The 26,669-nt window shown below is 44.1% G+C and overlaps 1 protein-coding gene across 1 annotated transcript in view; it reads left to right on the top strand.

Moving 5' to 3' along the window:
* LOC144773867 (tripeptidyl-peptidase 2-like) overlaps positions 1-26,669 on the top strand; it is a 457,098-nt gene that overhangs the window by 273,154 nt on the left and 157,275 nt on the right. The window contains exon 15 of the mRNA XM_078658951.1: positions 22,271-22,309. Coding sequence (XP_078515077.1) covers positions 22,271-22,309 — 39 coding nt within the window. The remainder of the gene's footprint in view (positions 1-22,270; positions 22,310-26,669) is intronic.

Here is a 26,669-nt window from a genome sequence, read left to right as displayed (position 1 = left end):
CCCACACGGTGAGTGGAAAAGACGTTTGGTGCGGACTAGGAGAGTCCGGGGTGCCCCTCTTTTAGCAGGGAGCAAGGGCCAGTCTGGAGCAACCAGACCAGCAGCAAAGATTCAAAGGTTCGTCGTCTAGGAGGCCACTAGCCAGCCGGCAAGTGACCAGACAACGCGTCGAGCAGCAACCAAGCAGAAGGGCCCCACGCAGATCTCATGGATACTGGAGGGCTGATCTTCGGTGCAGGGGCTGCTCGGGGCTGGGGATTCTCAATCCCCAAAGCACTTGGTCGAGTTTACCTCGGGAGTCGTGCTGGAAGCGAAGTGCAGATTCGTTCAAGATGGCCGGTCCCACGTGTCTCGTCGCACCCACGGGTCTCAGCTTTGCTGCAGATGTGAGTTGAGGTCGGAGAGGTCTGGGAATCCGGGTCTCGTCGGGCTCTGAAGTCTGGATCCTCGAGGGAAGACGACAAAGTGAAGCCGCTGGACGCTTGATGGTGCCTGCAGTTGCAGGGTGGACACTCCTTGCCCACAAGGGAGATTCTTCAGTCTTCTGTGGAGCAGAACGTCGAAGTCCAGAGTTTCTTCTTGTTGAATAGTTCAGGATAATCTAATTTGGAATGGGACCAGCTCCTACCTTTATCCTGCTAAAGGGGGCTGCACTACTGACTAGGTCCTTCCCCTGGGTGGGACCAGGAAGGGGGGTGGTTACACCCCCTATCCTTTGTCCGGTTTCCCGCCAGAGCTGGGGCAGGGATGCCCCAGCAACTGGTTTGAACCGGTGTATGCACAGGGCACCTTGTGTGCCCCAGGCATGTCTCATTCCTTTCAGGCCTATCCTACCCAATACACAAAATCCTGTCTGGGGTGGTGCTAGCACCTCCCCAGGCAGGAAACCCTTTGTCCAAGCCATCCTCGCTAGAAGGACTCCCAGCAGCAGGAGGTCAGACTTGTGTCTGTGGTGGCAGCATCCATTTTGTGATGCCAAGGCTCGAGTTAACTTTAACCGGGGTTCATAGTTACATACATGTCGTGTCCCTCTAGAAGGGTGGAATGCTACCCCTGTCGCCAGAATTGGCGAGGGGGTAGTATTCCAAATCGCATGACACCTTACTCAACATGTTTTGATAATGTTATACCAGAGTTAGCATTTAACCGCGAGGTTGATAATGCACTTAAGAGTATATGGTATAGCGTTATCATGGAACAGCTATTAGGACTTGGTTCCGCAAGCTGCAAACTGGCTCAGCTCATGCCAGAGCACCATCTCACATAATTCCAAGCACTCTGCCTTCAGGATTGATAAGGCCTTCCATAGGAGTGACTGATAGGAATATATGTGTCCATTTTAGGGTTAAATATAGGTATACTATATCTACAGCAAAGGGTGATTACACCACCTTGCCCCAGATGTCGTGCAGCCAGTTGTGTCAGATTTAGATGGCTAGCCAGGGGTGGCATAATACATGCTTCAGCCCCTGGTAGGCCCTGGGTACACCTATGCGCTGGATACCTATGGTATACTGTACAGGGACTGATAAGGTGGCCCAGTACCAATTGGTAAATGCACCTAAGGTACATGGAGTCCATTTTACAGAGCGAGCAGGAAGCCTGGGGTCCTGAATAGCAGGATCCCAGGCCAACTAAGTCAAAAACCAGCAAAACACCAGGCAAAAAGTTGGGGGTAACCATAGTCAGATATCCACCTTCCTACAAGCCTTGGTGCTCTTTCTCTGTTGGGGTTCAATCTACAATGTTTTCTAGCTTGACTGTACCTCCCGCAGGGATCTGAACTAATGCCAGACATGTTAGTCATCCACACTTTAGGGCCAAGAGCATCTGAAGGAGATGCTGAACTCCCTGCAGCCTCTAGATCCAGCTGCCAGATTTGGCTTCATCCTTCTTGGATTCTCAGTATAAAGAGACTCCTTCGGTGCTTCTTGCGACAGCTGCTTCAGAGGCATGAGGATCAGACCATGGCTATATTCTCCTCTTGCTTAGCAGACACTGCAGACTCTGGTCCAGGTATCAGCACTGAATTTGGTCTTGGCCACACTTGCTAGTCTGTTGGCATGAACAATTTCTCTGTGGATCAGACTGCTATGGTTCCTCCCTACAGGGGTGCTGCCTTGGAGAACTGATCTTTGATTTGGTGAACACGAAGTGCTACATCTAACCTGGTTTTTCTGTAATGTCATGTCCAAAGCATTGTATGCATTGTCCATTACGATCTGCATCTGTGCCTTTGTGTTTTTAACCCTCTTCCCCCTCTTTTGGTCCCCCGCCCCTAGACTTAGGGGATTTGGAAGAATAGAATATTCAAGCTCTGTCTTTGTGTCTGAGTCCTCCAGCTAAGTGTGGGCTGGTGGTGTCCGCTTCTCAAATGGAAGGTGGGCTTGCCTCAGGCAGTTATCACCCACCTTCAGACTACGGCAAACATTGTGCATTAGCTGGGGTTCACTATCAACTTGTCAAAGTCACACCTGACTCCCTCTCAGACGCTCCTTTTCATCGGATCTCTTCTGGGCACGGTGTAGTTCAAGGCCTATCCTCCAGAGTGGCAAGTCCAGTATATTCAGACTATAATATAGATATTTCAGCTTCTATCCTGGATTTCATTAAGACGTACTCTGAGGCTGTTGGGCCTCATAGCCTCCTACATCCTGCTGGTGACACATTCGGTTGGCAAATGCAGGTTGTGGGACCTGAAGGCCCAGTGGGCACAGCATCAGTGGAATCTCTCAGACATGGTCCAGATCTCAGAGGGAACTGCAAAAGACCTGCAGTGATTGCTAACAAACCCTGATTGGGTCACTGGGAGACTCCTCTCCCTTCCCCAACCCGATCTAACGGTGGAGATAGATGCATCACTCCTGGACTGGGGTGGTTAGCTGGGAGAGGTGGAGATCATAGGACTCTGGTCTTCGGCGGGGTCCAAGCTTCACATAAACCTGTTGGAGCTGCGGACCATCTGCTTGGTTTTAAAAGCTTTTCTTTCTTCGATCAGGGGGGAGGCTGGTGCAGGTGTTCACGAGCAATACTACCGCCTTGTGGTAACTGCAGCAAACATGGCGGTTGGGGAACTTGGACCCTTTTTCAAGAGGCTTTGTGCCTCTGGACGTGGCTGGAACGTCAGGGCATTTCCATGGTGGTGCAGCATCTGGAGGTGTCTCTGAGTACCAGAAAGGACAAACTTGCCCAAAGATGCCTTTTGGATCATGAATGGCGTCTCCACCGGGACGTGGTGCAAGGTCTCTTTCTACAGTGAGGAGAGCCTTGGTAAAATCTGTTTGCCACTGCAGAGAACGTACAATGTCAGTAGTTCTGCGAGCTGCATTTTCCAAGCCGACTCTCACTCGGAGACTATTTCATATCGAAGGGAGTTCCAGCCTCCTGTTCACCTTTCTGGCAATACCACTCCTGCCCAGAGTTCTCAAGAAGGTTAGGAATGACCGGAACCAAGTTACTCATGTGGCTCTGGATTGGGAACGGAGAGTCTGCTATCCCAAGTTGTTTAGAATGACCATTGCTTCTCCAGTTAGGCTGCCTCTTCCATAGGATCTTCTGCCGCAGCAACAGGACAGGGTTCTGCACCCGAACTTGAGCACCCTCCACCTACATGCTTGGAGATTTAGCGGCGACAGTTGACATCTTTCTACCTTCCTCCCGAAGTCTGTGATATCATTGATCATTGTGGCAGTCCGACATCTCTCCGCTAAGTCGGTATAACCTGCTGAGAAATATAACTTGGTGTGTGCTTCCCACAATTTTAACCCCCCCCCCCGCCCCCCCCCCCCCCCACCATCGGCACCTCTCTCACAAGTTCTCTTGTTTAGATGGTCTTTGTCCATGCAGGGCTTTGCATTGGGCACAGTTAAGGGTTACCTGGCTGCCATCCCTGCGTTCTTGCGGTTGCCAGACCAACCTTCTCTCTTTGAGTGGCTTGTTGTGGCTAGGTTCCATAAAGGCCTGCAACGTATGTTCCCACCTACGCCCTTCATCCCTCAGTGGGACCTTGACCTGGTCATCACCTTTCCCGTGTGCAACATTTGAGTCACTGCACAATTGCCCTCTTAGGCTATTGACCATAAAGAACGCTTTTTAGTGGCCAAAAGATTGTCCAGAAGGGTTAGCAAACTGCAAGCGCCCTCAGTTCACCCTCCTTATATCACTTTTTACTCAGACACGCTGGTTCTCTGGACTCGTGCCTCCCTTACTCCTCCTCCCCCCATCCTCCTCCAAAGGTTGTGACTATTTCATATAGGCCAGAGCATCACCCTGCCTACTTTCTTTGCTCCGCCTCATCCCTCCAAAGAAAAGGAGAGACTCCACCGCCTGATCCCAAAAAGAGCTTTGTCGTTCTACCTTGACCGCACAAGAGAGTTCCGGGTGAACGATCACTTCGTCATGGGCTATGTGGGAGCAAAGAAAGGGAAAGGTGTACAAAAGAGAACCATCTCATGGTGGATTGTCCTGTGCATTAAGATCTGCTGCGCTTTTGCTGAGGAACAGCCCCCTGAGGGTTGCAGTTAGGCAGTGACGTAGGCTTTCACTGCACGCGTGCAGAAAACATTACTGCCTGGACAGTCAGTTCCGTCGTGAATGGCACTTCGCCTTATCGGTCTTGCAGGACATTTTGGTTTGACCGAGCTTGCAGACCCACCTTCGGGGAGATAATGGTTCAGTATCTATTCAAAGGTAAGGAATCTGTGGCTAGAAATCTCTTATCAGACGAACAAATTACCTACCTTTGGTAACACCTTTTTTGATGGATACATCTACCTGTGGATTCCTCACCTTTTGAATGACCCCTTGCGCAGCCTTCCACTGAAAGTTTTATCATAGCTCTCCCACATCGACAAGGACTTGACAATGGAACGGCCCGCTCCCGACTCCGCATGACGTCACCGGAGCCATAAGAAGTCGTTGTCGGAGTGCTGACGTCAGTTCCCTTTTTCCACGCCGTCGACATGTAATGGGTTTTGTAGAACTCTCCATTTCTTTTTAGTTTTAACATGGTTACAGTTGTCTGTTATTGTAGCAGTGCGATGGCTGCACAGAAAAAGTCTGGATTTAAACATTGTAGGGAATGTGGGTGGGTCATATGTCCATCATGGACCCCCATGATGATTGCCTTTGGTGCCCGTCGTCTGACCAAAACGTTGAGGGATTCTCTTCATGTCGCCTTATGAACCTGAAGGCCCTCAAAGAGAGGGAAACAAAACTGTTCATGGCCAGGGTGAAGAAGCAGAAGAGTGGTTAGAAGAGGACAATTCGAGGTCCAAGTCGCCGTTGCTGCACACCTCGAAGTCATCGAGGAAGCACAAGAACAAGCGACGTCATGGCTCTAGATGATGCTCTTCTAAGGACAAGTCATCGAAGTCGGGGGGTCCCCAGCTTTACGGCATCACAGGAAGGATGAAGTCTTGCCTTCCCATTCACTTCAGATGACTCCAGCTCATTCTCTGACTCTTAGGGGCTCTCCGGCGCCCAGATAAGCGACTCCTTCGCCTCCGACCACTCCACCCTGGCTCCGGTGTCTCCGGCACTGCAGTCAGACCCAGCCTTACGACCTCGGGCTGTTCCTGAGCAGGCGGTTCCAGATCCGTACCCACCTTTTCCAGCTCCAGGAACAGATGTTTGCAAGGGCGGCTAACCCTTCTGGTACACCTGTTGGACCCCTGGTACCACTTTCATTCAATATGGTCTTAACCCTTCATTATGCCCAGGCACCTTTTATGCCTTTCATGCTGATGACCCCGAATTGGCCATTCCCGATGCCAAGGTTCTCGATGCCGATATCATCCCAGTAAGGAAGGTTGGATTATTCTCCGGCACTGTCTGGCTTCGGTCTGGCGCTGTCTCGACTTCGTGCAGCGCCTCCTGCCGTCCCTGAAGGGCCTCCATCGATGCCGGTTCCTAAGTCACCGGCGCCGGGTCTGGCGCCGCCAATTCTGAAGATATGATCAAGAAGGGTGGAGAAGGGTGGCACAGAGGCTTCTGAAAAGGGAAGATTCCAGGAGCACAGGAAGAGTCGGAGGAAGCGCAGATAGTGGATCCCATCCATAAATTTGTAGGGCTTCAGGAGAGTAGTGAGCTGGATACATCACCAGATTGGGAACTCTCTTCCCCTAAGGCTCTTCCTTCTCAGGAAGTTTCTTCCTATTATTCTGTTATCAGGAAAGATGCTGACCTTCTGTATTTGCAGTTGTTCACTGCAGAGGTCAAACCGAACATTCTGATGGAGGCTTTTCACTCTCCTTCATCGGTGATAGAGCCCTTGCTTCCATTCAATGAGGCCTTTACGGAACCCAGTCTGGAAGTATGGTGAAAGCCCATGTCTGCCTCAGCTGTGTCCAGACCTGTGGCAAGGCGCCTTGGGATACAGCCTTTTTATCAATGCACTCTTTACCGGAGAGCTTGGGGGTTCAGGCTTCATGGTCTTTGAAGCAATCTTCAGGTTCCTTTCCGTCCACTCCTGGGGATAGGGACTCAAAAAAATTGGAGCAGTCGGCAAAAAAGGTTTTTTCATCAGCCAGTATGGCTTTAATATTGACTAATGCAACTTGCATGCTGGGATACTATATCCATGCGTTGATGGACTCTGCTAAGGAAGTGATTCTTAAACTCGCGGAGGATATCAAGGGCCATTTTGCATAGGTGCTGTTGGACACTCAAGCTGCGGCCAGTCCGTTTATTCAATCTGGGCTTGACACGGCGGACTTTGTTGCTAGGGTGATAAGTTCCTCTGTGGCTACTAGGAGGCACGCCTGGCCGAGAGGATCAGTTTTCTCTCCAGATGTTCAGGCCACATTTTTGGATCTTTCTTTTGATGGCTCTAGACTTTTTGTGACCAATGCGGTCTCAGCGCTACAATGCTTTAAAGACAGGAGAGCTACTGCTAGGTCTCTAGGTTTGCAATCTCAGCTTAGGGGTTTGGAAACCGAAGATTTCGGGGCTTTGGAAAGGCTGCTCCTTTTCGGGCCCGACAACAGCAACAGGCAAACCTGCTGTATAGATCATACAGAGGGAAGGGTAGAGGTTGTCAGCGGGGATCTGCTTGCCTAAAAGTCATCTCCTCCTCTCCTGTTCCCCCAACTGGCTCCACAGGGAAGCAGCTCTAGATCCCACATCTTAGAGCATGTTGAACCTGTGGGAGGTCATATGTCCCATTTTGTACAAAATTGGAATTCTGTTATATCAGATCTTTGGGTTTTGAATCTTGTAGAAAATGGGTATGCCCTTCCTTTCCAGGAGTTTCTCCTCTTTTCTCCCTTGTCAGGTTTGGTGCTCGGAGGACCATCTGTTGCTTCTGCAGCGACAGGTTCTATGTTTGCTACAGAAGGGTGTGATAGAGGTGGTTCCTGAGCAAGAAAGGGGTCAGGGATGCTACCTCCGGTATCTCCAAAAAGGACAGACGATTGTGACCAATCTTAGACCTCAGGATCTTGAATTTTTACCTCAAACAGGAGAAATTCAAGATGTTCTTCTGGCGCTGCAGCAGGAAAACTGGATGGTGTTGATTGATTTACAGGATGCTTACTTTAACATTCCCATCATTAAGTCGCATCGAACTTATCTCTGTTTTATGGTGGGGTCTCAACACTACCAGTTTGCGGTCCTCCTGTTTCGGTCTAACATCCTCACCACGGGTCTTCACAAAGATGATAGCGGTGGTAGCAGCACATCTCAGAAGGTCGGGGATTCCTGTATTCCCCTGTCTGGACTACTGGCTACTCAAAGCAAAGTCGCCAGAGATGGTGCTTCATCATCTGCAAGTAACATGGATGTTGTTCGACTTGGGTTTTTCAATAAATGTACCCATATCTCACCCAGTGCCCTCTCAGCGCAACCTGTACATAGTGGAAGTACTGAACACTACTGCGAGTTGTGCTTCCCCGCCTCCTCAGAGTATTCTAGACATCCAAGCTATGATTCCAATGTTTTAAGATGGAGCGGCTGTTCCAGTCCTGAAGGTTCTGCGCCTGCTTGGTCTGTTTACTTCTGCATACTGTTGGTCTACCATGCACACTGACACATGAGGGCACTTCATTGGTGCCTCCGCAGGAAGTGGTTTCTGCACAATGGAGATCTCAGGGAGTAGGTCATAATCTCCAGAGGCACTGCAGTAGAGCTGTTATGGTGGTGTTCCAGGCAACCTGTATCAAGGGAAGCCGTTTCAACCTCCTTCTCTTGTGACCACAGTGATAACGGATGCCTCCACTCTAGGGTGGGGTGCTCATCTGGGTGTTCTGGAGATCAAAGGCCTATGGTCTCCAGTGGAAAGATTGTTTCAAATCAATTGTCTAGAGTTGTGGGCAATACGTTTGGCTCTCAAGGCCTTTCTTCCCTCCCTTCGTGGTCAGTTCTGGTCCTGATGGACAACACTACCGCAATGTGGTACATAAACAAACAGGGAGAAGTGGGGTTGTATAATCTCTGCAGAAAGGCTTTGGTACTCTGGTCCTGGGGTCAGGACCATCAGATTTCTGTAATTGTAAATAATCTGGCTGGGGTGCTGAATGTGGGATCTTCATCTGGAGGTGGTCCTTCACATTTTCAGGATGTGGGGGTTTCCTCGGTTGGACCTGCTTGCCACTCATGACAACGCGCACAGAAGGGTGTGGTACACAGACCTCATTTACCTCTCATCGCACTCTCCTCTCCTTCTCCCTCTCAGGGCAGACCTCTCCTCGCAGTCTCAGGGGCAGGTTCTATACCGCCACCTCCAGAGCCTGCACCTTCATGCCTGGAGATGGAACGGGGCAACCTGAATTCATTCTCTCTCCTACCGGATGTGGTAGATGTTCTATTATTGGCCAGAAGACACTCCACCAAATCTGGTAATTCTGGTAGTTTGTTCCGGTTAGTTAATTGGTGTGGAGAGAGAGGGATTGACCCTTTGCAGGACCATTTGTCTGATATTCGGAGTTTCGCTGTTTCCTTGGCTCAACAGGGTTGTGCTGTAGCAAAGGTTAAATGCAAAAAGAACAATTGATGGACAGAATGCAGAACAATGGCATACAGTCACCCCAGTACAGAGATCTGGGCCTAAATCCATTGTTTTTTTGCTCACCATGCCGTTCCAGTTTATGCAATGGTTAAAGGCTACTTGTCTGCCTTATCTGCCTTTCTTTGCTCACCAGACCAACCCTCTTTGTTTAAGTCTCCTATAGTCATGAGATTCACTAAGGATCTCTCTAACAGGTTTCTTCCCACTCTATTTATCATGCCTCAGTTTAGTTTAAATTTAGTTATTGCTTTCCTGATGGGGTCCCCCTTTGAGCCTCTACATAGTTTTCCGTTGAGGCTTTTATCATTCAAGACAATTTTTCTGATTGCGATTACCTCTGCCAGGAGGGTTAGCGAGCTTCAGGCCCTTAATTCTAAGCCTCCCTTTACTTCTATTCATGCAGATAAAATGGTTCTTAGGACCCTTAGCCTTCCTGCCCGAGGTGGCCGCTCCTGTCTACCAAAGACAGTCCATCACTTTACCCACGTTTTATCCTCCCACTTAGGAGGAGAGACTTTACTGCCTTGACCTTAAGAGGGCAGTCTGCCAATACCAGGACAGGTCTAAAGACTTTAGGCTGGACAACCAACTCTTCATTGGTTACATGGGAAAAATGAAGGGCAAGGCTGTCCACAAGCGAACGCTGTCCAGGTGGCTCATCCTCTGCATCAAGATCTGCTATGCCTTGTCCAAGAAGGAGCCTCCTGAAGGTATTTGAGCTCATTCCACCAGAGCGAAGTCTTCTTCTTAGGCATTGGCTAGAGGTGTTCCTGTCGTAGACCTCTGCAAGGTGGCAACTTGGGCTTCCCTCCACACTTATGCGAAGCATTACTGCTTAGACTTGGAGGTGAGGCGGGACGGCCATTTTGCACGTTCTGTGGTGCAGGATTTTTGGTATAGGTAGGTGGACAACCTCCTCTGGGAGTGGGACTGCTTGGAGATTCAGTTTAAAAGGTGAGGAATCCACAGATAGATGTATCTCTCACAAGCACAAGTTACTTACCTTCAGCAAAACTTTTTTGGGTGTATTCATTATCTGCCTGTGGGTTCCTCACTGACCTCCCCACCTCCCCGTTGCCTGCCTGTTTGTACCAAAAAAATAATTGGTATGAAATTCATTTATTTTATTGTTCTTCTAAATATTATGATGGGTGTCACTAGGAAATTTTGAAATTTCCATTTTCTTTTCTTCTTTGATTTGCATACTGTGTATACTTGTGCAAATGTTGTATACTGGGTATACTTGTGAAATGTTGTCGGTTTGCCTCGAAGACTTGGCAAAAATGGGCAAAACTAACGTCAGCGAGGTGGTTTTATTGCTTCAGTGACGTCATGTGGAGTTGCGAGCAGAGCCAATCCATTGTGACGTCCTTGTCGACGTGGGAGAGCTATGAAAAAAGTTTCTGTGGAATGCTGCGCAGAGGGGTAATTCAAAAGGTGAGGAATCCACATGCAGATAATCTATCCACCAGAAAAGGCCTTACCAAAGGTAAGTAATTTCTTCATCTGGTAGAGACTCTATCTAGCCACAAATGTATTCCCATTCCTACCATCCCCCTTCTCTGTGAACCGGTTCAGGTGTAAGGAACACCCCCTTTTCAGGGCTTTAGTCTTTATCACACCAGTGGTCAGTTCTCATCTTGGCTCTGCGCTCCTGGCGTGGAAAGTCACGAAAGTAACTGACGTCAGCACAATGAGGTGGCGCCTATATAGTTACAGCGCTCGTCACTTCCAGTTTGGACGCCGCTGACCTGAACAACGCCACCTACTTACACGCAGGTCTACTGCTCAAAAATCTTCTGAATCCAGTCTGACGCCTGGGGATTTTCAAAGGAAAGAAATCTGTGGTTAGATAGGGTCTCTACCAAATAAGGCGTTCCATGATGAATGAGGTCCAGAAGCAGTACAAGAAGGTTTTGTTCATGTTCAATCTATGCAAACTATGTAGGCCTTACTGGTTAGACTTCCCTATGATTTGCAAGCTAAAAAAGGGCTTCCTGTCTTTCAAAGCTATGGAGTCCTTTGGTCAAAGGCACCCAGCTGATTTTCCGTCTTCTTTGAGGAGATGGCAGTGACTAGGCCCTTTCAGAGGAAAGGACAAGCCGGTGTCCCAGCTTCGGCAGAGGCAAAGAAGTCCCAGTGACTTCTCCATGGCCAAGAAAACTTTCTCTGCACCGTCTAGAGCAGTCTCATTCCGCAGCAATGTGGGAAGGTTTTCCCACAGGTAAACCTGGATAACCAAAGACTTATGGGACCCCTCTAGTGAAGAAGGCCTATGCTCTACAGCTGCCATGATCACCACTATCCAAGACGTCTTTGCTCCAGTTGGCATGTCAATAAGTGTAGGGGTTGAAGAGACTCTTCTCTTTGATTTGATGTTTCCCACAGAAAGAGGGCAGGCATATTAGAACAAAAAATCTCCTTGTAAAGAAAAAAGAAAGAGCGCTGTGGCTATCTTAGGTCATAATAGCCTTAAGCAGCTCCATCCCTTTGCAGAAGATGACATTTCTGACATTATCTTATGTACATTCTACTGTCTAGTTCACTGTCTGGAAAGGTTTGTGGGTCTTCAGGGTGCCTACCTTAATGTACCCCTCCTAAGTGAGCACCATCCACCCATACCTTGGTGGGAAGCCAATATCACAAGTAGGAGGTACTGCTCTTGAGCTCACTACCTACCCCCCACATCCCTCCCCTGTCATTACATCAACCTAACAGGATGGTTATGGCCATCAATCAAGCAGTGGGCCACTTCCTGACAGCCCACTGGTTCCAGGGGAATCTGGTACTATAGGCATCTCCTAATCGGTGGTACCTCATACTAAGCTTCCCATATGCTTCCTGCTGTCCCGTTCCATTCCACCCGTCCCTGATTCCAAACTTGGAATGTAGGGACATCATCCCAACCTCTTAGAGGCATGCACCTTTCTGCTGCCCCTCAACAGTTCAAAGTCCCCACAAACTCCCCTGGGCACACTGCACAGATCTCTTCATATGTGCTTGTGAGGTATGTTCGTGCACACGGATGCAGTTGGCAGAAGGCAGTTTTCATGGCTTTGAAGGCCCACCAGTGCTGAGGTGTATGCAAGTGGTGGACAATATAGACAACACTTCTCCCCACAACTATTCTGACTGACTATAGGTGTGTGTGAAATGGACTTTTAAACAAAGTATGTTCCTACAAGGGTGAGCAGAACTTGCGGAGTTTCACTACGTGGAGCTCAGCGGAGTTAGATGAAAACTCAGCAAAATTCTGTGGAGTTACACAAACTGGCAAAATAGGCACATTGTGCTTCTCACGCTGATGTTTAGTGCCAGGAGCGAATTCCTCGCTGAAAGATCCGCACAAACGACACCATGCGGCGCACCAGAGGGCGCTGCATGAGTTGATTTTGCTGCAGTGCATGTAGGTTTTGTACTCGAGCGACTTCTTTCTCACCCCCGAACTTTGGCAACCACCCATGTTGGGGGAAGCTTGTGGGACCTTCTAGCATATATAAATTGTGCTAGGGGCCACCAAATCTTGCTTGCACTCAGCAACTTATTGTTGGCAAGCTGTACGTGAGAAAAAACTCTGCCATGCGGCGGTTAGCGGAATTTGGCTGGAATTCGCAATGAACGTGGAGTGGCCAAAACTCCACCGGCAGAGCGGATTTATCGTCCACCCCAAGTTCCTACTAGCCTTTTGCATTGCTGCTATTGACAACACCATCTTGGGCAGCTTAAGCAGGCAACTGTGCTCCACCCTGGAGTGAGATATCATCCAAGAAGTCCACAAATCAGTTTTTGAGGTTTGTGGTTCACCTCCTGTACATCATTTGCAATTCATCTAAATTCCAAGTGCTATCATTTCACTCCTTGGATGGGGACATGGTTTCCTAGTGAGTGTTCTAACGAAGGATAAGATGGGGAATTTCTGTAGACTTTTATCGGGTTCATGCAATTCTGCAGAAGATCGTAGAGAACCTTGGGTGTATGGTGATTCTGGTCACTGAAACCCAGTCTTACCAGATTTAGTACTTGGATCTACTCATACCCTTGATAACAACCATGGCTGCTTCCCCAGAAGTTCTTATCAATAATGAGAGTGCAAGTTCTGACACTTTAAAGGAGAATGAAACGGTTTATTATACAATAGATGGAAATTATTTCAATACGTTAATAGGCGCATTATAAAACACTGCATAGTTAGCAGCCTGTTCTGAAAAGTAACAATAAATTAGAAAGTGAAAGTGCAATTCAGAAAGCCTTTATAATGTTTTTTACAATAAGTTCATCACAATAAACCTTTACAAATAAAAGTGTCCAAATTATCCCCATAAGTAAGTGGCACTCTGAGATAAACACTGCCACATTGGAACAATTGCCCAGGGCAACATTTGATCTCCAGAAAATACCCAGATTTATTGCTTGCATTAAGGTTTGAACTTGGCACCATTATTGTCTAGTTCTGTGAGGCTTGTTTAGGGTAGAAAAACCAAAGGTTTATTCTGATTTATGGACATCAGCTTTTTCTTTTCTATGGCCATGAAACATTTGGTGTACTTGAAGCTCAGTTGAATGTTTGAGCCTTCCATTCTGGCAATCCTCACTTAATGGCAGGTTCTGATTTGAGCATCTTAAATAGTGGCTTTAAGAAATGGATTTTCTCCTTTCTAAAACCTAGACTTATACATAGAAGATGAAGGGATGACTCATAAGAGTATTCACCTCTTTTGCCTATATTTTTTGGATACCAGGGTAGAGATTGATCCTTTGACAGCATTAGACCAAATCAATATTGCTAAAATTTAATTTTCAGTGACTGATAATGGTTGGCACAGGTACTCTTTTGAGGTTAATCGTTAGTAGCTCAAGCCATTGACTTTTTCCAGGCAAAGAGAGGTTTTTGATTTCCTGCCTGGTATAATACCATAGTGTATCTGAATTTGCAGGTTTTGATTTGTTTGATATTAGCAAGTTTCCTGACAAAGAGCTGATTATGGAGTCCATATTCTTGCCTGAATTGAGAATGAGTCATATTTAGCAGCAGCTGAAAGATTTTTCTGAATGCTTTAGCTCTGATAAAGTTAGAGAAACTAGCAATGTCAAGTGTTAATGCAGCAATTCCGTAGTTTAAAGCAGGCCAAAGCTTGCTGTTAATTGTTTTCAGGAATGCTCCAGACAGGTACCGTGCAATTTGGAATTTTTCCCGTTGATTGCAGTGATCCTCTATGGTCTTTGAAGGAAGCCTGGTGGGCAAATGTAAAGCCTAAGTGTGTGTGAGAGTTTACAATTTCAACTATTCGGTTGTGGATAAATCCGGCTCTTTCTTTTTGGATCTGAGTGCCAACCATCATGATTTTTATTTTGTCTATATTTATTTCTAGACTACTGATAGAGCAGTATGTTCCATGTTTGTCAAATAGTTGTTGCAAACCAGTTGGTGTTTTACTCATTTGAAGTCTATCATCTGCATAATGTAGGATGGGAAGATGCAGGTGTTCTATTTTTAGTGGTGCAACTCAAATTACTTTCTCCAACATTGGTGCTTTTGTATATTCACATGTTTGAATCATTCCCTGTCGTCAGGCTGGGAATCCCTGGTACATTAAAATAACAGTATACAGTATAAAATATATAACAAACAATATACAATGTAAAATGGCATAGGCCTGAAACAACATAGTATGTTTAGTAATACATCCACTTCATTTGAAAGAACCCAAACTTCAGCCAATGAGGGGGAAGCCTAAGCACTCCTACTTACCCTAGAAGCCACCATAGCTCAAATATCTACCGCACATCACGTGTGAGGGACTCCTTTGTCAGGGCTCTGCCCTAACTTTTCAGTGAACCTGAAATTGTGTCCATTTTAGTCTGCCCTGGATTTGAACTAGCCCCATCTTCAGCACTACTGTACTGTGAGTTGTATTTAGAGAAGATTGTTACACGTTCTGGACCAGAGAGTTCTTTTTGGTCTGACAAGCAACTGTCACCATGGCTGACAAAGAGAAAATATCTCTTTTTAAAACCTGATTATCTTGTGGCATCAAGAACATTTAAACTGATGCCCCACACTGAGTATTTGTTTTTATCCTAAGCATAAGTCATTGGATACTAAGATCCTTAAGTATAGAGAAAGGAGGTCTGCATTATTTTTTTTTATGAATAAAGAGAATTTCCCTCCTTCTAAAGGAGATGCTTCCTATTCAGGGGAAGATTCAATGAGAAGTACCCCCCCCATCACAACTTTCACGAAGGCAGTGCACTAGAGGAGACTTTTACAGTACTCAGGGCATGATCTATTAGGTACAGTGCTTGCAGCCACCTCCACTGCGGATAAACCAGAGTCCAAGCGCTACAGAGGCTCGTCTGTGCCAAAAAAGAGAATCTTCAAAGGGAACCTCGTCAATGAAAAGATCGATGTCAAAAACCTTAACTCCTTTGTCGATGACAAGGATGCCGTCTGCGATGACCTGGTCGTCAATGTTTAGCTTGACAACGACCACACCGAAAATCATACCGTCGACGTCCTTACCGTTGATAATGATGACCATACTGTTGACGGCATCACCGTTTGGAACCACGCAGTCACATAGGAGAAAATATTTTTTCACCTTTAAGGATGACGGATGTGCCTTCAGTACAATTATTGCAATCCGATCAAGAAGAGGCTGGTGATTATGCCTCACTGACAGTTTACAGTCCAATGCAATTGGATGTGAGATATATGTCCCTGATTTTGAAGAGGGCACAGTGGACAATCAGGAGGCCTGCAGTGAATGTGTGTCAACAGAAGTACACTTCTGGAAATAGTTAACCCCTTCTGCGCTCATGACGAGCTGAGCTCGTCATGAGTTGTGCCGCTCGCACGCTCATGACGAGCTCAGCTCGTCATGTAACGCGGCTTTTTGAAAAAAGCCGCGCAACGCAAAAATAGCCGCCGCACGCATGCGGTTAAATGGATTTAAGACAAAATCCACCTTGATATTACAGAGAGGCCAGATGTGGTCCAAGTGCCAATGGCCTTCTTATGAACATTTCAACAAATGTTGGATACTTTTATTAAATTATTGCTGCAACAACCATTTAATAATCCTAATATGGGGTTACCTGCTGCTGGGATCCTCCCGCCTGCTCAGCTTGCTCCATAAGCAGGTTCACCTCCTAGGCAGTCATCACGTCTATCCTCCTCCTCCAACGCTAAAAGGGATCGTCCATGGAAAAGAAATGGATGATGTTTAATGGTTCTACCTATTCTGATGTAGAAGAAGAGGAAGGTGAGCTACCACCAGACAGTGATGGAAGGGATGATGAAGGCCGAGATGTTATTGTCCCAAGTGGGAATGATGGGCCACTTCCAACAGGTTGCTTCAGATGATATCTCTAAATGTCATTTGTTGATTGTAAGAGCTGCCAAGAAATTCAACCTACCAAATACCTCTGTAGATCAACCATGTAATCTATAAGACTTTAAAGAGCCAACTCAGAAATAAGTTAAATCCATCCCTATTCTTGAATGTCTAGTCAGAAGGTCTGAAATTAATGAAGACTACTGCTACCATTCCAGCTGTGATACCTCGCCTGCAAGAGTAATACAAAGCCCTAGATTAAACTCCGGCTTGCCTCATTGGTAATATTAGACTGGATTAATGAATTGAATTGCTTCAGCAGCTCAGAGGACCAAGACCCCAATAACGCCATCATCTAGTCTGCTAGACTGGGAAATGGACTCCCTACTAATACAACTCATTCAGGGGACAAGAATAAGACACCCCTGGCAGTTCCCTCATGTCAATACACAACTCTGAGGATGATTAGGTCCCTAAATCCTTGATCTCTAGGTATTGTGAATTGGGTGGATGAAGACGATGGCGCCCAGTAGAACGCTCCACTAGATGGGATTATTGAACGGTAACCTGCAACGAAAGGTAGGCGGAGGCATGAGTTGGGGAGGGGGGGACTTTCGGGAGATTTTATCGCAGATTTGGGAAATCTCCTTTTTGTGGCTCAAGCAGGTCACAAAATTTCAGAGCAGGTTTCAACCAGAATGGAGGGTAAGGACGCCCTTATTATCCTGTAACTTTACAAAAAAAAATCTAAGCACCTGATGACACATATTTGTTACTTAACTGCTCTTCTATCCGATTCTGTGGTTTCAGCTGTCCCTAAAACGAGATTGCTGAATCCTATTTCAATTAACACTACTTCGGTGGTTAGGACATCAAGTTGAGTGGCTACTCTTGCAAGATACACCTGCAAAATATAAGAAAAATTGAAAAAGCTTATTACACACTTCCCTGCTAACATAAAAGCAGACGCAAATTGTAGGACACTGAAAGGTCATCAAGCCTTTAAACATTCTTTAGCAATGGCAATGTAATTATTCTTTTTCGGGTTCCCAACTAGCTCAATTCTGTATTTTTGTTGGCTCCACTTGCTTTTGAATAATTAGATATAGGCTTGGAAATACTGGCCAGTATAATATACCTGCCTTTTTATTAAAGGTGACAAGTTTACATAAGTAAAGGGAAACTTTACAGTAAAAGAAAAGTTTTTTAAACCCAGCCAAAACCATGGATGTAATTTCCCAATGTAGCCTATTTGCAATCCAAGCAAGAGGCTCTTCCACACAAGGGTTTGCATTCTGTCATCAGTTCATGTGGTGCCTTTAAATGTCTGTAACCAGCAAAGTGAGGAGTTATAGCTATATATCCCTAGAGCCTTGAGGGACACAAAATGTTTGCTTCCAAAAGCAAGCATGATGTGCTGCTTGCCCTTTAGATCTTTTGCACTCCTGTGGAGAAGGATGATTTAGAGATTTCGTTCTCACTGATGAGCAAACATCAACCAAATAGGCACAAATAATCAATATGTCAGGATTATTCCTATTCTAGAATCCCAGATGCCTCACATTTTGTAGTTGAATGCTTAACTCAAAAATATATGTGAGTATTGAAGCAAGAATATCCAATGCCCGTTTGAAAAGCAGGCATTGGTAAAAGAGGCTATTGATGCAAAGCTTCAGTAGTGTTTTGAAGCTCTCTGTTCTCCAACAGAAACTTTGATTCCCCAGGCAATATCTCATCCGGAGCATATTGAGCATATTCATAAAGAAACTGACTTTAGAGACTGTACTACCGTCGTCATCCCTTAAAGTCTTAGATTTCCAGTGTGCGTTCCACAATGTGTGCTTCTACATCTGTGGCATGTTGAATACAGTGTACAACACATTTGATAAAGGTGCCTTAAATTGGTAATTCACAGTGGTTCTAATTAACCGAAGAGCAAACCAAGGGTCACCCAAGGGTTTCATGCACACCTACCCACATCTAGATGATAGGTTTACGCATAACCCCTCAGCACAACCCAGGCTCTCTTAACCTCCGTGAGGAGCTCCTGAGAGAATACAATATCAGGATGTGCAGTAAAATTAGTTTTGTTGGACACTTCAGAAATCCTTTGGCCAGGAAAGCATATTAGCTATATGTGAAGGAGGTTCTTTCTTGGTGATTGCAGAGGAATAGTCCAATCTCTGTTACAGAGACATTCATTCCACATGACTCTTTTCTTTAGAATGGTTCTTGTGTCCTTTGCAGAGATCCAGATGGTGAGAGTTTTAATTCCAAGCTGAGTGACTAAGCTCTCTATCATTACTGGGCTTTAACTTGGTTTAGGGGTTTGGTCAGCATTAACATGATTGTTTTCACCACATTTATTTCCGCTGCAAACTTCATGTTGTGTTCTTGAAACCCTAGCAAGCTTCTCAACTTTTGAAAAGGTTGCACAGTTACAATTATGAGGAAAACATCTGAGGAAGTAGTGTTTTACTACAAAAGAAAAAAAAAATCATTTAGTGGCGGAATTCTCTTGCCAAAGGTGTTTCTGCTGGCTTATGTTTAGGCAAGTGACATTTTCCCAAACAATTGTGGAGGTGGGAAAATTCTCATCACTTAACATACAAACATTTTTTACTGACCTCCCTCCCATCCTGGGATCATTTCACCTTACAACCCAAAATGCATTCCAAAAAGAATGAATATCTAAGATGTTTGGTTTGCTTCAGTCGAGAAGAAAAGTGAACTCACTATATGATGAACTGGGAGCATTTCATAGGCATTTCTGACTATAGAAAATTACCATATGTTAGTAAAGGTGGTACCCAATTCAGAGCCGTCTTAAATGTGTAAACCCATCTACGCGGAGTTTCTGCACGTGAAACACCCTCTTACTCAACAGATTGATATCTTTTGCACCAACATGCTGTTCTTTTGAAACAAAATCAATACAAACATCTGTGAATCTGGTTCAGTTCAACAACTAATATTGCAGGTATTCAATCTGTTTCAGGCCCCATCTCTGCCATCCCAACTGTGGTCAGCCTTCCAAACTGACAGTTCATTGCCCTCGGCGTGGGAGTCTTTTCACTGAAGCAACAACTACCTCTATTGTGAAAGCTGTTTAGTCAGGTTCACCATGCTATTGCAGCATGGCAGACGTGTCTGATTTTCTGTGATCCCTGAGGGATGGTACCCACCTCAAGGAGGTTGTCTTTCTTTTTGAATCACAAATGTAATGTCCTCTATATGCTTGGGAGTCTTGTTCCAGTCTTTGGAGGACAATGCTGGACTTGTTCTGTCTTGGATTGCCATAGTTTAGTCCCAGGCAGGAAATATACAGGTGGACGTGAGACTCAATTTCTGCTGGCATCAGTCAGTGTAACTGTATTACTGACAGCAAGCCAGTGGGCGACCACAATCAGCAATACAACGTTCCACAACCTCTTCATGAAGCAGGGAAAAAGAGGGGTGGGCAGACTGGAAGCTGTCAATTATTGACAAATGTGCTAATACTGCCCATCTCTCAATAAGGCTCTAATATACTGATCTTTAAAAACAAATCGGACTGGTTGGTGGAGTGTGACAAGCATACTGGCATGCTTTACTGCTTAACCAGATCTATCTTGCAAGTCCCACTGGTTCCCTTCCTCTAGAAACACTCAACTTCTTTGAGGAGCACTGTTCGAGTCAGTCCTCTTACAAAACCACTTAGTGATCCCTTCATCTTTCCTCTTTTCTTATTTTGACATGTTGGATGCCCACTTAAAACTAGTGCAGACAGTACACAGTTTCACATTTCGCTTTGATATTGACATTTCCTTCACCAAGTGTGGTGTCAAACATTTTTGGCCAAATCTCATTAGTGGTTGCTGTACAGTGGATAGTAAAAATAGGGTTTTTTCAAGGTTGAAAGAAAATTGAACTGCTCGTTACGTTTAGGAGGGGGGTGGGCGCACACTGCCTCACACCCCAGCACTCGGTTTGCCCCGATGCATCATAATAAATGCAGTGCATGATAACACTGGCAACAGTGATGTGCTTCCTGGGATTTAGAAGCATTGGAGAAAGGTCCACTGTATAGTCAAGGTTCTTCACTCTGCAGTATCATCCCAGCATATCCCAGACTTGATAGGGACCTACCGAAACTTTGCAGCTACCTGGGGTTATTTCTTCCTCTACATTTATGAATATGGAAGGGATCTGCCTATATGTTTAACCCACCTATGCATTTGATTGACTCACTAACCCAAAAGACTTTTTGGCACTTACGACTCCATTTTCTCCCACTTCTTTTGCTTACCTCTCTGGCCATTCATCTAAAACCTTCATCATCCCTGCTTTCCAGCAGGTACCAATGAATCAAAAGGCCATCCTCACCCTGCTGCCAAGGCTCCTTGTAACATATCAAGTGGTTATGTGTAACCCCTTGGCACGAATGTCTACAAGTATTCTAATGTAACTAAACATGGAGAATATAACTTAATTCAACTCAAGTCAGAATCAGCTTACTTTGAAAGTATTTCCATAAATGTGCACCAGAAAATCATTAATACAGTACAATAATAAGAAATATGTAAAAATTAAAACTGTGGACTAGTTTCCCTAGCTCAAATATCCGAGCCCCAATAGCCAAACTTGGCCTGAAACATAGAAGAGTACCATGTCCAGTCTACCTGAACCTTTGAATTTTTCAGCATATTGAAGTTATGTTCTATTCTACATGTGCACTTGACAGTATTTTGCTAATAAGAATCCTGTGAGTCCAATAAACACAACAGACATGCCACACTATGGCCTACTGTTTTGGTCAATAATTATTTCTGATTCGAGGGTATGGAGGAGTTGTTGCAGGAAGGGATGTGTGTGGGATTGATTACCGTTTCATTGCTGCATTTCTTGATTTTAAAGTCAAAGAGTTAGGTCTTCTTTTGCTATTTCTTATTTGAAGATTGAATTACCCTTGTAGCCGAGACTAACATAAAGAATAACATGTTTCTATAGAGCCACCACCTCTGTTTTACCGTTTTTATGTATTTTTTACTATTGGGGGGTTTAAGGGCTCACCAACATGTTTGCCAGACTCCACATTAAACAAGAAACCGTCTCTAGTTATTTTCTCTGTCATCCTGATTTTAATCTTTTTGAGACCATGGTTTCGCACATCATGCGCAAACTGATTTATTTGACCTGAGTCTTAAAATAAAGGAGTAGAATTGAAGAAGCCAACAAACCCACATTAAGAAAAGGCAGTAAAGACTGTCATAGAGGAGGGGGCAAAGTAATCTATGCATAGATTCTAAACTAAATAAGACCAATTCTTGTAGTAACGTTGCTAATATAAAGCTACATAATGAGTCGGCCATTCTAAAGTATAACTTTAAATTCTTAAGCAACATTCCACATTTAGTCAACATCTAAAACTCAATAGCACATTAAGTGAATACTTTTAAGAAGAAACTATAGTACGTTCACAAAATATGTACAGAAATTTGATAGAAAATGGCATGCGAGAATACAGAAAAGGGAGAATATTGTGGTCCATAAAATGGTGGATTATTATTTTCTCTTTTTGTTGCGATTTCTACCCATGGTAAATAAGTGTTCTCCTTCTGCTGTGTGCGGTAAATCTAGTCTTTCTGAGTGCTCTCATACAGCTTCTACTTCTTTATTAAAATACAAACTTTTTACTCAACTTCTGTGTATTTACTATTTGTGGGTATATTTGAAATTTAGTGGACAATGGCAGTAGTTCACAAGTGAATGTAATAGACTATGAAAAGCCAGTTAAACCTTAATGTAGTAGAAGCATGTTTTATCATAGTGCTGGTATTTGATCGTTCACCAACTGCAAGTAAATGTTATGCCATCATACTACGGAGGTATCTCCATCCTATGTCGTATACTGTATGCATGTGTTCTTACAGTATGTTATTCTAACTCCCAGGGGCAGACTGCAGCAAAACGACAAAGGAAATTGAAAAAGGTACTGATTGCCAGCTCTTAAAACAGATTTACAATAGTCTTTTTCTAATATATGAATTGCGGTATTTTTTAATACATAGTTGGTATTTTTTTCATTATTTTTTTTCCTTTAACAGTCTTACATTCTTAAACTTATATTGCTGTGCAATTGTGACAGTGCTAGTGTCACAGAATTATGTTGCTTCTTTTAGTGGAGCAGGCTCTATAAACCGATCATTCCCTGCTGCTCAACCCCTTTCTTGCATAAGTGGCTTATGCCAGATCTTGCTTCTTTTAGTTTTGTTTTGCATCTTAACATGTAAGCATCAATAAATTAAACTAAATAGATGAGTTTTCTCTATTTCATTTCATACTGCTATTTATATTCCAATTGGTTAATTTGTACCCTTTTTAAAGTACGCTAATTTTACAAAACACATTTCACGTCTTCCAAATTGGAAAATACCTTTGTTAATGAGCTATGTGAGATCCACAATAGAATCAGAAGTGCCATGTTTTTTAGTTTTTTGTTTTTTTTTATATATTTGTTAGTGTTGTTTACTTTTCCAGTCCTACTCAAGGTGATTTAATGCATACTTTTTTTTAAACTGCATTATGCTCTTGAGGTGTCCATTTTATTTATTTATTAGATGGCATCAACATTAGCCTGCCATGACTGGTCTTTTCGGGGATATTTTTCCTGAGATGATGCTCCACTGACTCTTCAACTGTGGAAATATTTTTCTGTTCTGTTTCATTGCTGGATCTTCCAATATATTATTCTAGGAGTGCTGGTTCAGGTGTTGCTGTTGTGGTATAAATATGCCTCTCATGTACTTTAACTCTTCTCTTCTGCATCATCAAGAAGAAGGACCTCACAAAAGCATCACAATCTTCCGCTTGTTTATCAAATGTACTAGCAATGTATTGTTCCGCAAGATACAATTCATTGGCACCTTCTGAACTTTGAGAACTTTGGAAGCCTCAGAACTTCCAGCATAGCAGGTCGGTCTAGGATATCCAAGACCGACTGTGGTTGGTGCTTGCAGCTGTTTCATGGCCATTCCAAAGGCAAGGTGTGCCACCCATGAATTTCCACGCCATCAAAACATAGGAGAAGCAACCTGTTTCCATTGTACTGTTCTATTTCAAAACCCACAAAATTATCTCAAAACTGTAAGTCGTTGCTCTCCAGATTTTGACATGAGGAGCAGGGCAAACCTTTCACCTTGGCAGTGCTACTCCCGTTCCCCCCTCCGCCCCCTATATGTTTTACAAAGCCCCAAGGCAAGCAATTATATAGAACTGGCCTGCAATGTCTTTGTCTTCAGTATTACATGACTTGGCTACTATGCTACAAATCTTCCTATAGATCCCATCATAATATTACTTGGGAGTAGCTTTTGCCATCACACCCATATTGTGGTGATATTGATAGTTTTCTGTGCTTTTTCACTCTCTCCTTATTGACAGGTATTTGAACACAAAGTCCTAGGATCAAAGACTGATGGAACTTTGGGTTTGCTTCCCACTCTGTCAGAAATGTACATGTAGTTGCTTATGTTCTAAAGAAAAAAGGAAGACGACTGGCCACATATTGCTATTTTTGTACGTTTGTGCTTGGAATATATGACTTTTGACTGATTTCCTGTGGGTTGTTTCCCTATGTATTGACGTGGATAGGCAGAAAAGGATGAAATGGCATGCTACCCATTCATGTTTCCACCGATTTAAGAAGCTGGTCTTGCATTTCGATGCATTGCTTTTCGGTAGCCTTGTGTCACATACACTGACAATAGACCTTTGAGGTAGTGATCTGGAGAGACAGAGTGGTCCTCTTGTTTTTTAAGTAGCCAAGCAGAGATTTTTAGATAGTGGGAGTACCTTTTTCTGGAACACTTGTGTTCTTCAACTACTTGAGTGCCATTCCATGGCTAGTTCCATTGATATCTTTCTTTCATTAGTCATGATACTAGCAGCCCAGGACCGGTTTGCAAGTGGTTAGACTTATTGCAAGCTATCCTCCCATCACCTTTTGAGGTGTATTATGTACCGCCCTAAGTGACAAGAGTATGCCCAGATGTGGGTTCCATGGTAACCAAGCTACACCCAACTGATTATCCCCAATCAGGGCAAAACTGGTCTTGGGTTGCTTGCTTTCCGGCTCAGGGAGGTCCTGACTTGGGAATTCGGGTTGGACTGTTCCTGGTGGAGCAGGGTCAGTACTGATTTGCATATGACTAGGTCCAAACTAAGGTGCCATGGTGGGCAAAATAATTATTGGTTGGAGTGCTAATCAGAGCAATTGCTCTTGGTTCAATGTATTGCAAGCATTCTTCCCATCACCTTTTGTGTGTTCCATGTTGTGACGACCTTCAAAGAGTAATTTGTTGGTTATTAGTCAAAGGAGCAAATCCTTACCATGAATAGCATTTATTACTGCCAGCACTTTGCTGAGATTAAATGACTATCTTAACTTCATTAAATTAAATAGGATTGTAGTTCCTCACAACAAATGGCAATGTCTGTCTTTCATTTTCAGTTTGTAGAGCTAGTATTCCCTTTGGGTAATAAAAATAACTTCAGAGGAAATGGGTTTTGAATTCTGCTTCAAAATTCCCAGTGCCACCTAGAAATGTTGGCAATAGATGCTTCTATCTATCTGTTATCTTGGAAATATCTACAGGTTAAAAATTAAAACTAGCAAACTTTGCATATTGCTGGATGTTAATAGAAGGATTCACAGCCCATAAAGTTGTCGATTGTTCATTCCTGTGTTCTAAACATGCAGACTAAAATATCTTTAGCTCCATATTTATTTCTCTGATTTCCACTGGAATGCCATGTGGAGTTCAAACCTTGCTTCCTTAAAAGGCCCTTGGTTGTTGCAGGTGTAAGTCCCAGATACCCATGCTGATCCCCATAAGTATTGATCCCTTTATGCCTTGACTGCCTACCTCTGATGGGGCGTGAACTGAACTCCGGCGCATAGGTTTAATTTTCATGAAATTATTTCAAGACCTGGTTATACGATTCAGTTTTTAGCATGCTTGTGAAAAAGAATTAGCGGTGAGCTGAATTTGTGGATGGCGCTTCCAATTGTAAAAAGTATGCAAAGTGTTCTAGTTATATGCTGGACAATAGAATTCATAACTATACTAATGTCTTTAGTTACAAACAATTATTTTCTTCAGTGCTCTCGTTCTTGAAATGTTAGTCTGAAAAAAAGTTTTTTCCTAAATTATAAGAAATGGCGGTATGGCTTGTAGCATATTGTTAAATAAGATAATCTGGGAATTTGAATTTACTCAAAAATGACATGTTCTTGTTGTGATTCCTGTGAAAGAATCATACCTGCACAGGTCTGAAGAATAGTTTACTATAAAAAGCAATTAAAACTTCAATAAAGGGGAAATACATTTTAGAGATTGGAAAAACATTAAGGCTGGCTTTTGGACAGAAGGGCTGTGTGTTTGAGTCTTCGCACAGTACCATTTGCAGCATGGATAGCATACCATTTACACCCTTAATGTAAGCTAACTGCATTTGAAAGTGTGTCATTCCAAGTCTTCTCACACCTGAAACAAGGCAGGTCCTGCAACTTTCAGATAGGCAGTTTGGCATTCTAGTACTTTATTACACTTGGGTGCACATAACCACGGGCTTCTCACAAACATCTAATTTGCTAACCCAGCTTTCAATATAGTTTTAGAACTGATATATTTTTTTCTAATGAAGTCGTCTGACCTTGTAGATGAAAACATAATTAGGTTCTTCTACCAGTGGAACAAGCAATGTAGTTCCCAAAGTGATCTTGTATGTTTGCATAGGCAAGTCATCATAGTATTAGAAGTGTATTCACATCTGTAAGATTTTCTTTAGACATCAAAAGAATATAATGATTAAATCACGTTTCGCTCTGTTTCTGCTGTCGTGTCCATTGACAGTGTTGTGCATTAAATGGCTCGTATTCTAGCTGCATGACAGAGTTGTCTATAAACTACAGACAATTTTGTCGGGTGCAATCCCCCACCTTCATGTTTTGGATAGGAATAGCCTTGGGACATGTATGGAAAAGGCTAACTAGTGACTTATTCAACAGTGACATTTGGCAAGTTGACAGAGTGGCTGGGGCCAGGAGAAAATACTTGGTTCGTTTTTCAATCAGCAATTTTATTTCTAGTTTAGACACAGTCCTAAAAGCAGGGTCAGATTTTTTTATTTTATTCTTTTATTTTTCTTATTGTTCATTCAGGTATAACACTTGAGCATTATCACCTCATCCTTTATTAGAATTGCCTTTTAACAAACCTCAGGGCTCAGACACTATCTCTTCATAAGGTGAACTGAGCGAACCTACAGTAGCTGTGGAAGATGTTTGA

Source organism: Lissotriton helveticus, chromosome 8 (assembly GCF_964261635.1).
Source record: "Lissotriton helveticus chromosome 8, aLisHel1.1, whole genome shotgun sequence".
NCBI classification, from domain to species: Eukaryota; Metazoa; Chordata; class Amphibia; order Caudata; family Salamandridae; genus Lissotriton; species Lissotriton helveticus.
This window is presented reverse-complemented; position numbering and strand designations above follow the sequence as displayed.